The following is a 16,032-nucleotide window of genomic DNA, read 5'->3' on the forward strand; positions in this document are numbered from 1 at the left end:
GCCTTTATTTTTCAATCCTCTGATGTCAACGGTTTTTTATTCTATTCTAATTCAGACATTTACGGGGAATGACAATAATCACATCTCTGGTTCCTAATGTGTTCTTCTGTCTGACTTTGGCTAGGACATGCTTGGAGATTTGTTTACCCCAGTGGAAACACCAGAAGCCCAGAACAGAGGCTTTCTAAAGGGCCTGTTCGGAGGAAGTGGGCAGACCTTTGACAGAGAAGAGCTGTGTAAGTGATTCTTACTGAAACTAAGGGTCAGAAGACACAGAACAGTAACCCTGTGCAAGGAGAGCACATGTAATGTAGAAGGAAGGGGTGTTAAAAATGTTAAAGGTAACAGTATGAGGGAGGGAAGAGAATTTGTCCCAGAAGCTGCTATGAGGAGCAAGAACTTGATCTTTCAGAGCCTGGTTACCATCTACCCAAAGTGTTTCCTTCCTTCCCAGTAAGAACAAGTGAACAATAAAATATGCCCCATCTCTGCAGTTACTGAAGCACAGGCTGAAGAAGGCTTTCGTATCAAACCTGCCTGGATTGCTAGAGGCAATCTTTGCGTTCCACAGTCTACCCCAAATAGCAGCAAGGGATTGAGAAACTAGCAAAGAACTCCCTAGTTGTCAGTGGGGGAATGACTTAGCACCCACCTAAGCATCCGTTTTCCCTGTGCAGTTGGCGAGGCTTCGGCAGGAAAGGCCTCTCGGAGCCTGGCTCAGCACATTCCTGGCTCGGGTGGTATCGAAGGTATGAAAGGAGCTGCGGGGGGAGTAATTGGAGACTTGGCTCGTGCACGCCTCGCCCTTGATGAGAGAGGACAGAGACTGGGAGAACTGGATGAAAAAACGGCCAGCATGATGGCTAGTGCAGAGGCATTTTCCAAACATGCACATGAGGTATGAGTCATACACATGCATGCTGGGAGAGAGCTCATGCTAACCAGGGTCACCCAAAATTAAGAAAGCTGAACTTCCTTCAGGAACATTAAACCAATCGCAGCCCTCCAGGTATCGTTTCCTTAACTAATCAGTGCCTTCCCCCACACAGTGAGGAACACTGGTCTAGATCTTAATTTTGTGACACTTCCTCTCTTTTCCTACATGCTTTGAGAAGCAGCAAAGTATCATTATTTTCATCTGCACTGACTGAAAGGAATGGGGCAGTTTCCCACCTCAGGGCTGTTGTTTCAGGCTCTTTGCAAAGTCAGGCAGCCATCTGCTTTGATTATACTCATGCCACATTTTCACAGTGTTTAAGGCTAAAAGAGATGGTCAGCTTGTCTAGTCTCACCTCCATATTTTACGGGCCATTACATTTCACCTGAGTATCCCTATATTAAGTTCAAAGACTTCAGTTAGACCAAAACAGTTCAGTAACTCAGGAAATGAGCCTATATGCCATGAGCAAGAGAGAGACACATGAGATGTCACCAATACCTGTGGTTCCTGCAATACTTCTTTCACTCTGGGCACATGAGTAGGGGAAGGGAGGAGGAAACTGGAACAGGGGATATGACCCTGGTGTTTTGTGCTAAACTGGTTTGCTCTAAACAGACTGCTTAGCACGGAGACATTTGCACTGTAAAATTGCAAAGATGTCATCCTCTGGCACAGTCCTAAGAGTGGGAATCAATTGAAAAGACAAGTAAGAACATTAAAGAATATTTAACTGGAATAATCGTTGCAGTTATCTGCACGGCTGGATTACCAACTACCCCAGCACCTCAGGTAGAATGTTTGTATTTGGTTTCTTTTGAGTTTTCTATTGGCTGTTATTAACCAGAGACAAAAAATACTCTCAAGGAGATGCATAGAGGTGCTGACAGATGGTACTCTAGAGGCACCTAGCATAACCAGTGCCTCATGTTCCTACATCGCCCTATGCTAACACCAGAGTGCTCACATAGGAATTCCATAAGAAGTGTTTCTGCAGTGAACAAGAGTTAGGGGTAAGTAATATGTCTTGGGGAGGTTTAGTGCGCAGGAGAGAGGGAAAGGCTTTCACAGCAGAAAGTGGATATGACATGTTTAGCAAAGCACAACCTTCTACTGTTTGCTCCAAATTTTCTGCTTCATTATGAAGTCCATGACACTTAACAGACCTACTTCATTTTTGGTACATCATCACTACCTCAGTGGAGTTCTATCACATGTTAACTTGGCGCAAGTTTTACCATCAGCAAAATACATTTGTGTATCTAATTCTTATTTTGCTTATTTCTCATCTCTGTAGTTGATGCTGAAATACAAGGACAAGAAATGGTACCAGTTTTAGACTTTTAAAGAAGCTGCTTGACTTTCATGAGGACTCTGTTCAGGGAAGTGGAACTTTTTCCCAATGCTACTAGTCACTGGCCAGAAGCAAGACTTCCTCCTAGGAAATGTTTTCTTGTTATGTGTTTGGATTCGCTGCAAGCGGGGAGTCAAGGAGAAATTTTATAACACACGGAATTGAGCCTAGACTTCCATTGGTCTTTGTCAAAATACCTGGCTCATGTGTAGTATATCTTTTTCCACGAACAACTGAAGTCATGGGGGCATGTAGCTTTTTTCAGAAGCTCTAGAATGAACTGTGGAGAGTGTCTCTGGTTAAAAATATCCTGTACAAACTAGAATGATAATGCACTTACTGAAATGAATACAATTTTGCATGACTAATCAACATCTTAAAAACACAGGAAAAGAAAGCATGTTGTGACCGAAGAAAAAGGGATTTATTTCTATGCTGAGCAAAAAAATATTTAAAAAAGCAAAAATCTTTATTTTTAAAAACTACACTACAAACAGCCAGTACATTTCAAGCATGGCTGCTGCTACTCATCAGAAAAACTAGATGAGCTGCCTTTTCTTATTTGCTGCTAGTTCTTTTCCTTGGAAAAAATCTTAGCTTGAAAGCAGGAGTGCTATTTAATTCCTATCCAAAGAATAAACTAACCTCCAAATCCAATAGAAATGCTATGTATGTTTAGTGTTTGAGTAGGAGCCAGTTGAGGATGTCACTGAAGTGAGAGTAGGGGATGTTTTTACAAGCCAAGGAGTGCAGGCGACACCTTCCGTAAATACTAATTTTCTGACAGTTGTGCACAGTTCACTAGGTTCATCTGAAGCACGCGCCGAGAGGGCTGTGCTAACATTTGTCACACCAGGTGGGTCTGAATCACTTGGTTGCTTTTTTTTTTTCCCCAATAGTAGAAGGTGAGTCAGTAATTTATTCAATTAAACTGAAGAAAATTGAGGGCCCAGTGGGTCAAACTGGTAAATTCCCTCAACTCCATGATTTCAGCATCTTGCAGGAACAAGTTCATATTCTACTGAAGTGTTGCTAAGGAAATTGCACAGTAACCATATTTAAAGCTGGCTGGCTAAAGATCACAATAGCTTTAAAGACCCATAGATGTAACTTTAACTAGACCAGTTTTCTCCACTATCTTGCCTAGTGTATCACTTGAAATCTGTGCAAAGTGAGTGTTAAACAATGCCCCAGGGATGAGGAGTGACGAATTCAGGAGCTCATTGCAGCTATGTTCCACTAGCGTAAATGCCTACCTAAACTACTTGCTCATTTCTACTATGGGTTTTTACTTCTCCTCACTTCCCGGAGATCTTTTCCACAGCAGTTTATCATAAGTCAGTATCCTGCCCCAGCTCAGTTATACTTCATCGTAATTTCTAAAGTAACCAACTGTGAAGTCAGATGGATTCTAAAATTGGCTTGGGAACATGATGCCAAGATGCTACTTCCCACCAACTGTGCCCAAGTACAAACTAAGTGGAGAGAGAGAGAGACGCTTTGCATCAGGCAAATTCATTTTGCAGAAAAACAGTCCAAGAAAGCAGCTGCAGCCCTCCCAGATATCCATACATGTTGGTATCATGACAATTTAAGGCGCACACACTTGACCCACAAGGCGCTGCTCTTGATTCTGCATTTTAATGGCAGCAATGCTGTCTCTCACTCAGCCACTTCTTTCTGATAGCTTCTCTGGTGGATGGGTGCTCACTGGCAAAAACGCCTAGTGTATATTTAATTCAGCTCTAATTTAAATATAGATTTTTGACTCACTCCAGAATCTGGCATTATGAGAGTTAAGGCACAAGTTTGGCCTGGCATTAAGGTTAAAGAGTTATGGTTCAGTGTGAAGTTTTTGCTTTACAGACTTAAAATTTTGCTGCAGCCACAGTTAAAATGATTGATGGCGTTGACCGTTTTAGCTCACCCTAGGCCTCTAAAAAGCATTATGGCTAATCCAGCCCCTCTGTGAATTGCATGTTTATACTACAGGTGCTTGAGCCTTTACTTAGTCTGACATGCCCTGATTATTAGTGATTTAAACACCATAGAGAGAGGATATGTTCCCTAAGTTAGCTGCAAGACTAGAGAAGATATTTGAACTGTTGCTGGGTTAGGGTCAGACCACACAGATAAAGATGCAGAAGGAAAATCATTCTGCCTGGGACACAAATTCATTCTGTAACTTACCCCACTTGTTTCTATATTAATTTAACCATGTGCCCCTTACACCTCTTCAATGGCTTTGCAGTACCCACAACTATATCACATGTGGACAAACTCAGGGGAAGCTTGGTGAGTGATTTAGGATAGAACTAGTTCTGTACTGTAGTATAGAAATTCCTGGCTTTTTTAGGCAGAACTGTTGCTTTAGCATCAGTTCAGGGACAAATGATCCTGAATGAAATAGGAGACTCCTTAGCCATATGCTAGAGCTCACTGTGGGCTGAGCTGCACTATCAAGGTAAATCAATTTAACTTAACGCCACTTCAGTTACATGAATAACGTAACTGAGGTCAAAACACAAAGCAGTCAAGTAGCACTTTAAAGACTAGCAAAATGGTTTATTAGGTGAGCTTCCGTGGGACAGACCCACTTCTTCAGACCACAGCCAGAAGTGGGTCTGTCCCATGAAAGCTCACCTAATAAACCATTTTGCTAGTCTTTAAAGTGCTACTTGACTGTTTTGTGTTTTGATAGTGTATAGACTAGCACCGCTTCCTCTCTGTTACTATAACTGAAGTCAGTGTTGTTAGATCCACTTACAATGGACGACACTGCATAAATGGGAAATCATCTCCTATTGGCTTCCCTGCTACTTCTCAGAGAGGTGGAACACACATTGACAGAATTCTCTCCCATCCATTTAGCTGGTCTTCACCAGACCAGCTAAAAGAAACTCACTGCAGCAGTGCTGATCTGCTGGCATGTGAAGACATCCCCTTAGTCATGAAGCAGTTGCACAAGTCAGTTTAATTGTTCAACAGCTACAGCCTGCACCAAGGCGAATGTGCCTCCAGTAGGTAATTTACATTACATGGGCTCTATTAATAGTCTCTACAGCCAAGCTGCAGAAGGAAAGCCAGCCAATAGCTTTCAATTGGCCTGTTCACAAGAGAAGAATTTAGATTCTCCAACCCTCCAATTTATAATATTTAAATCCTTCATCTTTTTCTCTAGAAAAATTCCCCATGAGGTCACAACTGTATCTTCCTTTCATCTATGGCATATTGTACATCTTTCCAGAAAGTTATAACTTCCTGTTTCTGTAATGTTCAGCTCTTGTGACTATAATTATCAATTTTCTTGTAGACTATAGAGATCTAACAAATTGTATATGTTTGTATATAGGACATTCTATATATATAAATATATATATGTAATGTATATGTTGTATAAGTTTGTTAGTGCACACTGTTAATGCTTTCTATTGAGATTTACCGTGGATGTGGGAAAAGCCTTCACCTTAAAATGTTATGAGGGAGGCGGAAGCCCAGCTTGCTAGTTTCTTGTGAAATGAGGAGAAGTGTAGGATTTTTAAAAGGCCTACCCTAACCATTTTTGTTAATAACAAGAGTAATAAAGCTGCAGCCTTCAAGCTGACAAGCATAGCAATGATTCTATTTTCTGAGAGGAAGATGAGGCCAGTAGGCTCTTTAAGGAGAATATTAAAAATCAAATTGCTTTCACCTTTTCAACCAAGCCAGCACCAGCTCCTGCAAAATCCATAACTATGTCTCTGTCAACCTCTGAACACTTAGTACAAACTACAGAGAGATTAAAATATAAAAGACTCTCTCTAGCCTTTTGGCATAATATTGCTCAGTTAACATTTTTTGTTATGGCAGAAAATACATTTTTCACTCACAATCTAAAGCAATCAGATATACAGAATTGTAACACACAGAATTAGGGGTGTAATATGCAGATAAAATAAATTAGATTCATTATGTGATTTCTCATTAAGATAGTCCTTACTAGCAAGAATTGTTTTATAAGCAGCCAGCTCTGAGATGCAGACCCCTTTAAAGTTCAATCCTGAATTAAAATAAAAAAGCCACTAATGAAATTCCAAAAAAGTATCAGGATTTATTATCTATAATCACATAAGATTTTTTTTCTACATTCCTATGACCCAACTATATATACTCTGCAGTAGAAATGGTCTGACTGTATTTCTCAATCCAGATTAGACTTTTTTCTCTTTATAAAACAGAATATAGTTTGTGCATAAATATTTAAATAGCAGCAGACATTTGATTTGACTAGCAGACATTGTATGACATTAAATTCACTGTACAATTTTTTTACATATTTTCTTTTTTTTAGAGACCATCTCACACCCAATTCTTTGTGTGTATTATAATAAATAAATTGTAAAATAAAAAACAATTCTGGATGTATCTAACACGAAAAACATCACAGCTAATGTAAATGCTGTATTCAGCCTCAGGATTATGCTATTTATAAATTGTGTATTATATCACAAGCTAATTGCCAGATTGCATCTAATTGCACCCTTTAAATACTCTGGGGTAGCCCATGTCAGTTTTCAAGATCTAAAGGTGAATGCAAACACAATCTACTTCCGTCTTTATTAATTTTGCCTTGGTACGGTCTCAGTAAGAACACACTCACTCTCTCTCAATGAGTTATATGTTTACAGTTGTGGACTAAACTTCATCTAGGTGTAAGTCACATCAGAGAGTTTCCATACATGTGTTTTCTTTTATGTGATTGACTAAAATCAAAATATTGTACTTTTTCAATTAGTGTCCAATATTCTGGCTCTGTCGAGGAACTGTGGATAAATTATGTGTGTTTTTTATTAATGAATCACCACCTATCTTTCAAAATGAAGGTTAAATACAGGAGTAAACCACATCCTCCTTCTGCTCCACTAACCCTTTACTGTTTTGACAGGTATCCTAAATTTGGCCTCACAAAGGTAAATTAAGGCACCTTTGATTGAAGCTGTTCTGAGTTCCCACTGAAAGATATGATTGACAGAAAATAAAGGAAAGAACTGACATCATTCTTTGTAGCTCTCTTTTTTCAAACACTGGTGTGGGGGTATGTAGTTAGGTAAAGGATTGATAATGCACATTCCATGTGTTTAAGCATCCCTTCTACTGTTAGTATGTCTACATATAGCTTTTTTCAGCTTACAATTTCCATACTAGGTCATACCCCACTAACTACACATTCTACATTAGTCTCTTAGGCCATTATTTCTGTACAGTAGACCCCCAAGTTGTGTGTGGGTTCCACTCCTGTGCACCCTCACATAAGTCAGATTGCACACAAGTCAGGTGGTGGCAGGAACCAGGAAATTTACCAACTCTGGCAGCCAGGCATAGCTTCTCCTTGGCTTCCCCCAGCTGGGAGAGTCCACACCACCGCAGCTGCCTGTCCTCCAGCTCCCCCAGCACAGCAAAGCAGCTTCTTCCTGGCTTCTCCTTGCTGGGAGAGCCAGGGCTGGAATGGGGAGCATCTGCACTCCCGCTAGCCCCTGGGAACCCCAAGATTTCGACTAGCATTTAAGTCGTGTTAACGTAAGTTAAGTGCAAGCTGAAATCACACATATGGGGGGTTTTCTGTATTTTCATTTTTTCTAGGACTCCCACAACATACAGGCACAGCAGGGAAGCAAACAAGGAGCTTTATGTTTACCTACCCATTAGGATTGTCACTGCTGTACTGCCTTGGCTCAAGCATGCCTTCCTAAGATTCCAGTGTCAATCAGTGGGACTTTTGTTCCCAAATCACTGAAGTGCCTTTGGACCCCCCCCCACCACCCCCCAGCCCCAAAGCTTTGAGTACATTACAGCTGTACCATTTGCTTAGAAGGTCATTTTGTACTAGCCAAAGCACGTTAGAAAACAAAGTAGCACAGGAACTGCAGAAAACAGATGTGCTGCACACATTAAGGCAAATCTCTCAACCCGTGGAACAGCACTTTTGTTAGCTGGTCTTCTAGCGTACGAACAGAGCTGCTCACCCAGCTCCACATCAGTTGTGCACAGTGATTTTTTAACAACGTACCTGACCCAGCGGGAAATACCCTCACCATGGTATACCCCCATCCAAGGACTAGATAGCTGTACAGTCTTTCTGCACGTGACAGGCTGCTGTACATGGCCCTGCCCCTCAGCTGAGAGGTGAACAGGTTTACAGGTGGAGTACTTATGACCTGTTGCTCCACTTGCAAAGAAACAAAAATCTCAGGCAAACCTAGTAAGCAAATACCCGTCCACCTCCCTTCCACGCAAACTAAGCCCAGAGCGGAACACCAACTTATTCTGCCTAGGGGAAGGGAAGGGTAATGGGATGGGAGGCAAGAGAAGACAGAGCAAGATATAGAGAATTACTAGCAAGCAATCATCCCTCAGGATATGGCTCTCTTTTCTCATCCTACCCAGCAACAGCACTTACAGATTGTCACGTTGCAAACTATGACCCACAGAGCACTTACCAAATGGTAGTGCCTGGAACATGTACTAGCTGGCAGCAGCAGATGAAGTCTGAGCAAACCACAAATACAAGTTGGAGAGCAAGAAAATGCGCCTTTGGTGCTACCACTTTTACAACAGAGGATTAACAAACACTTAGGCTCTGGCTACCCTTGGCCAAAATTTCAAAAGGGCCATGCTAATGGCCAAATCGGAGAATACTAATGAGGCGCTGAAATGAATATTTGGCACCTCACTAGCATGCTGCCGGCCACAGCACTTTGAAAGTGCCGTGTTTCAAGCATGCGCAGCTCGTCTTCATGGGGCCCTTTTGAAAAGGGCCCCACAAACGTCGCAGTCCCCTTATTCCTATCAGCTGATGGGGTGGGGGTCCTTTCGAAAAGGGCCCCGCGTAGACGAGCCCCATGTGATCGACGTGTGGCACTTACAAAGTGCTGCAGCTGGCAGCAAGCTGCCTCAGTATTCTCCGATCTGGCCCTTAGCATGGCCCTTTTGAAATTTTGGCCAAGTGTAGACATGGCCTTATGGCCATATACTTTTGACCCACCTCATGGGGATACTTTACTGAGCTGTTATTGTGGAGTCTGTCCCTTATTTCAACCTTCACAATAAAACGATTGATTGGGAGATACTTAAGACGTCAGTGAGGGAGTGCCATGCCCTCTGGTGCAACAGGAAGAGCCAGCAGCCATGTCTGCATTATAAAAACTTTGGTAGATGCAAGTTGCATCAGTCTAAAGTCACTGCAATTAGCCCATCACGCAGGTGAGTGCATACTTGATGCCTTACACCAGTGTTGCATGTAATTACCAGCAGTGTGTGCCAGTGTACGGTGAAGTACATCATGGGTAGCGATGCGAGTGAGCCACTCACCGTTATCCAGTGCACCATCTTTTGCAAAATTCTGGGGCAGAAATTAATCATGCAGGGGTGAGTGGGAGAATGGGGGGCGGGGGAAGAGGTAAAATTCCCAGCATGCCACATTCAGCACCCCCTAATGCTATACATGTGCCATTATTTTCACACCATTTTAAAATAGATCAGACTTCATGTCATTCACCTTGAAGAGCTCTGTTATCATTCATGAGCATTACAAACCCCAAAGAATCCATCCTTCAGTATTTGCACCACTACAGAAGAACTGCACCACTGGCAACATGAAGATTTTTTGAGGACGGTTTGTTGTAGGACACAGCAAAAACAATTCAAGATTGTAAGTAACACTCAAGAAGCAGCTGTCTCTTTGACTTCTATTTCCATGGATATGAGTACAGTGTAATGAATAGTGGCACTGTTTTCCACTGGCAGTGATAATTTTAGTTGGTATTTTACTCCTCAGGGTAATAAAGTAACCCCTACTGGTGGTGCCCCACTAGCCTGTTTACTGCAATGGCATCTGCGAAAGCAGCATTCAGTGGCATGGGAAAGTGTCCTGCTGTGGAGGATGAAATGAGGCATCGCCCCTCAGAAGACTTCTGGGAGAGGTACAGAGTGCCACCATGAAAGTTTCATCAGGATCTCTCATGAGAAGATATAAGGAAACACTCTATGAACATAAACAGCAGCCCACGCACCCCACCCTACAAGGGAAGGAAAAATTGATCTCTCTCTCTCTCTCTCTCTACCTCTGTTTGTTGTACCACTAAGTCCTCTAGGAAGTAAAACAATGAAAAGCCAATACCTGACTCCTGCCAACTTGCAGTTGGGTGGGGTACCACCTGGATATTTAAACATAGTAATGAAAAATGCATGCACCCTTACTTGAAGTTCCTTACACTTCCTCACCTTCTCTGCACTTAGCTGATGGAACTGGCCAGACTGTGGTGCATCTCAAAAAGATCCTGGCTCATGGCAGAGCTAGATGTCCCAACTGCCAGGTCCCTCCTCTTCCCCCTTGCTGTTCACAAGTATACATATCCAAAGTGCTCTTCTTGGGGAGGTCTCTGCCAAGAGTGGCATGCAGGTCATTGTAAAAGTGGTAGACCAGTGTCTCAGCACTAGATTAATCATTAGCCTTGTAGTATGCCTGTCTTAGGTCCATTCCTTTCATTTCACATGGTATTGCTGCTGGTCCCTATCACCACTTTGCCTATAACCTCTGTGCCATCTTTTCACAGAAGTCCATGGCTACATCTAGACTTACCGGGAATGCTGACTGCTGCTATGCACTTTTAGGTACGCCAGTTGCATACCTACAATCAATTTTGCAGCCATCGACATTGGTCACCATCTTCACTGCAGAATGTCGCCAGCAGTGCTCCTCCCCTGGCCATTCCTTAATTCCTTGTGGCTTGCAAGGAGTTCCCGGTTCGACATTGACCTAAGTGTTCAGCCTTCCACAGCTAGTGTAGACCTAGCCCATATGGCTATATCTTGTCCACAGTCGTGTCTGCGCAGACTTTTCTTCCCACAGACAGTGGAAATCCAGTATCTCCTGGCTACTCCAGGCAGAAAAGTGTCCCATATGTGAAGCTGTCATGGTTGGTTGGCCAGTTACTCACAATAAGAGAGAGCTGGTAGATGTACCCAGGAAAGTGGACAATAAAGAAAAAGCCTTTCAAAAATTCAGGAGGATTTTAAAGAGGGTGTTAAGCTTCTTGTTTTCGCAACCACAGCATAATGCAGTTCACTATCTTGACCAGAACGGTCACTACTGGGCAATGTGGGCAGCTGCTGGCAGCCTGTTAATGATGCCATAGGTCAGGCAGAATCAATGCTCACACAGTGTTGTTCTCAGTAGGTTTACCATAACTCAATACCATTCAGGGAGATGCATTACTGCACCACTGTATCAAGGCACTAATGTCAGCCAGCAACAAATTTGAGTGTAAACACATGCAGACCTAGGCTGACAAGCAAACTCATGTCAATATAATGTTCTAGTGTAGACCAAACCTGAGACACAAGAAAGGTGAAATGAGAGAGTCATTAACCTGAAACTCAGAATGTCTCTCCAGAATAAAGTCCAAGGAAACTCTAAAAACTGAGCTTTCCTGGAAGTAAAAGTGAGTTTAATTCCTGTACTTTGCAGCTATCATGAGTGCAATTAATAAAGGTGCTTTAAGACAAAGTAGTTTCCATCCCTCGAAGATGCTATGCTCCAAAAAGGGACCCAGAAACACCTAGAAGAGGGAGGGAAGGTCTCACTGAAGAACCTAGTGCTGGTGCTTAACTCTGCAATAGAATGGAACAAAGAGAAACTTTTAGCCAGAGCTGAGCAACACCTCTATTCTTTGGTGGCACTGTGGGTAGCAAAGAAAGGACATACAGACCTGGGAAGAGTTAACTACACTGCAATAAAAAAACCTGTGGCACAGCTGTTGCTGGACTGGGACTCTCAGGGCTTGGGCTGTGAAGGTAAAAATTGCAGTCTTGATGTTCAGATTTGAGAAGCAGACCAGGCCTGAGATCGACCCCTAACAAGGGTTCATAGCCCAGATTCCTGCCCGAGCAATCACACTACTATTTTTAGCTTGCAGCCTGAGTCTCACAAGCCTGAGTCAACTGATCTGGACCCTGAAACTTGGTACCTTGGGTCTTCTATTGCAGTGTTGACATACTTTCAGGGGACACTGAAGACATCTTTGAGACAGCAGGAACTTATGTTCAACTTTTTCTGAATTCCCAGCTTCAATTCCATGATGACAGCTCTGTTCTCAGAAGAGCTCTGATTTATGAATGAAAACACTTTTGAAAGTGGCTGGAGGCAAAACATTCCACCAACAGAAAGCGCACATGCTAACATTTGACCAGGTGGTGAAGGCTCCACTCTTCGGGAACTATTAACAACAGCACCTGGCTTATGCTAACACAATCTATCATGTTCTTTCGTCCAAGATAAATTGACCAGCAGGGTGGAAATCCTGACTACCCCCAGGATCCCAGCAAGTTATTTTCTGAAGCCTCTTGGGACAACTGTTGGGTCCCAGTGGCCATCTGGTTGTTACTACTCACAAGTAGTAACTGATGACTGATGGAGATAAGTGAAGAACCAGACTATTTACTATGTCTAGGCAGTGTAAAAGATTGCTTTTTGACAGGCACAGAGCTGCCTTATTTTGCTGGACTTACATGAGCCTCGCAAGAGCAGAACACAAGAACAAGAATAGGCCAGAACACGCAAATTGTGTGGATACTGGAGCACAGTGAGTGAGTTTTTCCCCTTCCCCTCTCATTCCCTTATTCATTCTTCAAGCATATCTACGCTGCTCAGCAGGTGCAAACAGCAGCATATCAAATAGCAGCTAAGTTGTGTAACTCCTCTATGTGGACAGTGTGGGAGTGAACAGACAGGTCCCAACTTTGAACTCCAGACCTTTCCATTTACACTCAAAACATCTACACAGGGAAATTACAGTACAGCACTTTGGTGTGACTGCTAATCACACCTGTTTAGGGCTTGTCTACACTTCAGGTTATGTTTAACAGGACTGATTCGCTTGGAGAGAATGAAGACAGAAATTGATACACAGCTCAGAGAAGAACAGGCCATTTTCTGAAGTGAGACCTTGTACTGACCAAACAGCAACTCTCAAGAGTGATAATAGAACAGTCGCTTGAGTGGAACTTCACCCATACACAGCCTTCATAGACATTGAAAAAGCCTTTGACAGCGCTGATAGAGACATATTGTGGACACTGCTGTAACAGCATGGCATACCATCCAAAATTACTAACCTGATCCATTCAATGTACGAACCCTTGATATGCCAAACTATTCACAATGGTGTCCTCACAGAATACTTCAGCATACTGTCAGGAGTGCGACAAGCATGCCTATTGTCACCTTTTGTGTTCTTGATCACAATGGACTGGATTATGAGCAGGATAACAGATGGTCATCAATGGGATATTCAGTGGACACTTTTCAAACAGCTAGAGGACATTGATTTTGCTGACGATGTCACCCTCCTTTCAAACCGACATGAAAGCATGGAAGAAAAGCCTGCAATGCTAGACAAAACTGCCTCCGTGACTGGACTGAGCATTAACAAACGAAAGACCAAGACAATGAGGATCAACCAGTCCAACCCCCACCACCATCATACTGGGAGGGGATGACCTGGAAAATGTGGAGTAGGTCTCCTACTTGGGGAGTATTATGGGCAGAGATAGAAGAACAGACAAGGATATCAATGCCAGGATAGGAAAAAGAGAAGTTACTCACCGTAGTAACAGTGGTTCTTCGAGATGTGTCCCCGTGGGTGCTCCACAATAGGTGTCTGGCTCACCCGGTGCCGCAGATTGGAATTCTTCCAGCAGTTTCTCCTGGATTGTGCATGCGCCAGCGCGCGCCGCTCCTTTGTGCATCCCCGGCCACGTGTGCGATCCGGTCCCCGTCAGTTCCTTGACCAACCGCCTCGGATGCTCCTGAAAAACACTAAACAGAGATCCGAAGCGGGGAATATGGGCGGGTGGTGGAGCACCCGCGGGGACACATCTCGAAGAACCACCGTTACTACGGTGAGTAACTTCTCTTTCTCCTACGAGTGTCCCCGTGGGTGCTCCACAATAGGTGGCTACCCAGCAGTAACCCAAGTAAGGAGGTGGGTAATCGGTTTATGTGCAGCTTGCCCCCGAAAGAATGTTGTCGACAGACAGGTGTCCTCTTGGTATACCCGATGTAGTGTATAATGTTTGGCGAAGGTGTCATAGGATGACCAGGTTGCCGCCCTACAGATGTCCTTTAATGCGATGCCCTCGAAGAAGGCTGTTGACACCGCCACCGCCCTGGTGGAGTGAGCCCCAGGCGGGGCCAGCAAAGGACTCTTTCGAAGTTCGTAGCACATTTTTATATAGGACGCAATGTGCTTTGAGATTCTCTGTGAAGAGAGACCCTCTCCTTTTGACCTGGGAGCGAGAGAGACTAGAAGTCTGTCCGTTTTCCGGAAGGACTTAGTTCTGTCTATGTAGAAGGCCAACGCCCTCCTCACATCCAGGAGATGTAGGCGTGCCTCCTTGCTGGAGTTGTGAGGCTTCGGGTAAAACGAGGGTAAAACTATTGGTTCGTTAAGGTGGAACTCTGAAGAAACTTTCGGAACAAAGGCTGGGTGCAGCCGTAAAGTTACCGCCTCCTTTGAGAATACTGTGCAGGGCGGCATTGCCATAACTGCTGCGAGCTCACTCACCCTGCGAGCTGACGTAACTGCAAGGAGGAAGGTTGTTTTTATCGTAAGGAGACGTAGGGGAACTGTGGCTAAGGGCTCAAACGGTGGGCCCGTTAGCGTGCTGAGCACCAGGTCCAAGTTCCATGATGGTGGAAGCGGTTTCCGAGGGGGGGTACAGGTTTACTAGCCCCTTCAGGAACCTGGTAACAATAGGATGGGCAAATACCGTGGCCCCCTCCTCTGCATGCCGAAAAGCAGATATAGCGGCAAGGTGGACTTTTAGCGAGGATAGGGAAAGCCCGCCCCTCTTGAGGTCCAATAAGTATTCTAGTATCACAGGTATAGGAACGTCAAGGGGAGCTAACTGTTTGGCGGAACACCAGGCAGTGAATCGAGTCCATTTCTGCTTGTAGGTCTTCCTGGTGGAGGTCCTTCGGCTACTTTCCAGGACTACTTGTACTCCCTCCGTACATGTGCTTTCTAAGGAGCTGAGCCATGGATTAGCCATGCTTGTAGGCGCAGACCTTGAGGGTGTGGGTGCACTGTGGAACCCTGGGCCTGCGTGAGTAGGTCCGGCGCCACCGGAAGGGGGAGCGGTGGGCGGTCCAACATGTGCAGAAGCAAGGGGAACCATTGCTGTTGATCCCACGTTGGGACTACTAGAATCATGCGGGCTCTCTCCCTTCTGGCTTTCTGCAAGACCTTGTGGATGAGCACTGTGGGGGGAAACGTGTAAAGTAGGGGGCCCTTCCATGAAATCGCAAATGTGCCCCCCAGGGACCCCCACCCCAATCCTGCCCTGGAGCAGTACTGGGGGCACTTTTTGTTGTGCTGAGTGGCAAACAAGTCGATCTGGGGAAACCCCCATGTGCGAAAGATCGGTCATAGCAGATCGGAGCAGATCTGCCATTCGTGTGTGAGTGCGAAGCGCCTGCTCAGCTGGTCTGCTTTCACGTTGTGAGCTCCCGGCAAATACGAGGCTGTCAACGTTATATTATTGGCGATGCACCAGTTCCACAGCCAGACTGCTTCCGCACATAGGGCACGGGATCGGGCTCCCCCTTGTCGATTTATATAAAACATAGTGGAAGTATTGTCTGTATTGATCCCGACTACTTTGCCCTGTATGTGGTCTCAAAAATGTTTGCAGGCGTTGAACA

The 16,032-nt window shown here is 44.2% G+C and overlaps 1 protein-coding gene across 2 annotated transcripts in view; it reads left to right on the forward strand.

The window, feature by feature from the left end:
- The window catches only part of STXBP5L (syntaxin binding protein 5L), a 443,298-nt gene extending 438,480 nt beyond the window's left edge, over positions 1 to 4,818 (forward strand). For both annotated transcript variants that reach the window (XM_075000721.1, XM_075000731.1), the window contains 3 exons: positions 125 to 236; positions 678 to 898; positions 2,235 to 4,818. In XM_075000721.1, the coding sequence (XP_074856822.1) occupies positions 125 to 236; positions 678 to 898; positions 2,235 to 2,276 (375 nt within the window). In that variant the 3' untranslated portion in view covers positions 2,277 to 4,818. The remainder of the gene's footprint in view (positions 1 to 124; positions 237 to 677; positions 899 to 2,234) is intronic.
- Positions 4,819 to 16,032: the final 11,214 nt, after the last annotated feature.

The sequence above is a fragment of the Carettochelys insculpta genome, chromosome 1 (genome assembly GCF_033958435.1).
Source record: "Carettochelys insculpta isolate YL-2023 chromosome 1, ASM3395843v1, whole genome shotgun sequence".
Taxonomy (NCBI): domain Eukaryota; kingdom Metazoa; phylum Chordata; order Testudines; family Carettochelyidae; genus Carettochelys; species Carettochelys insculpta.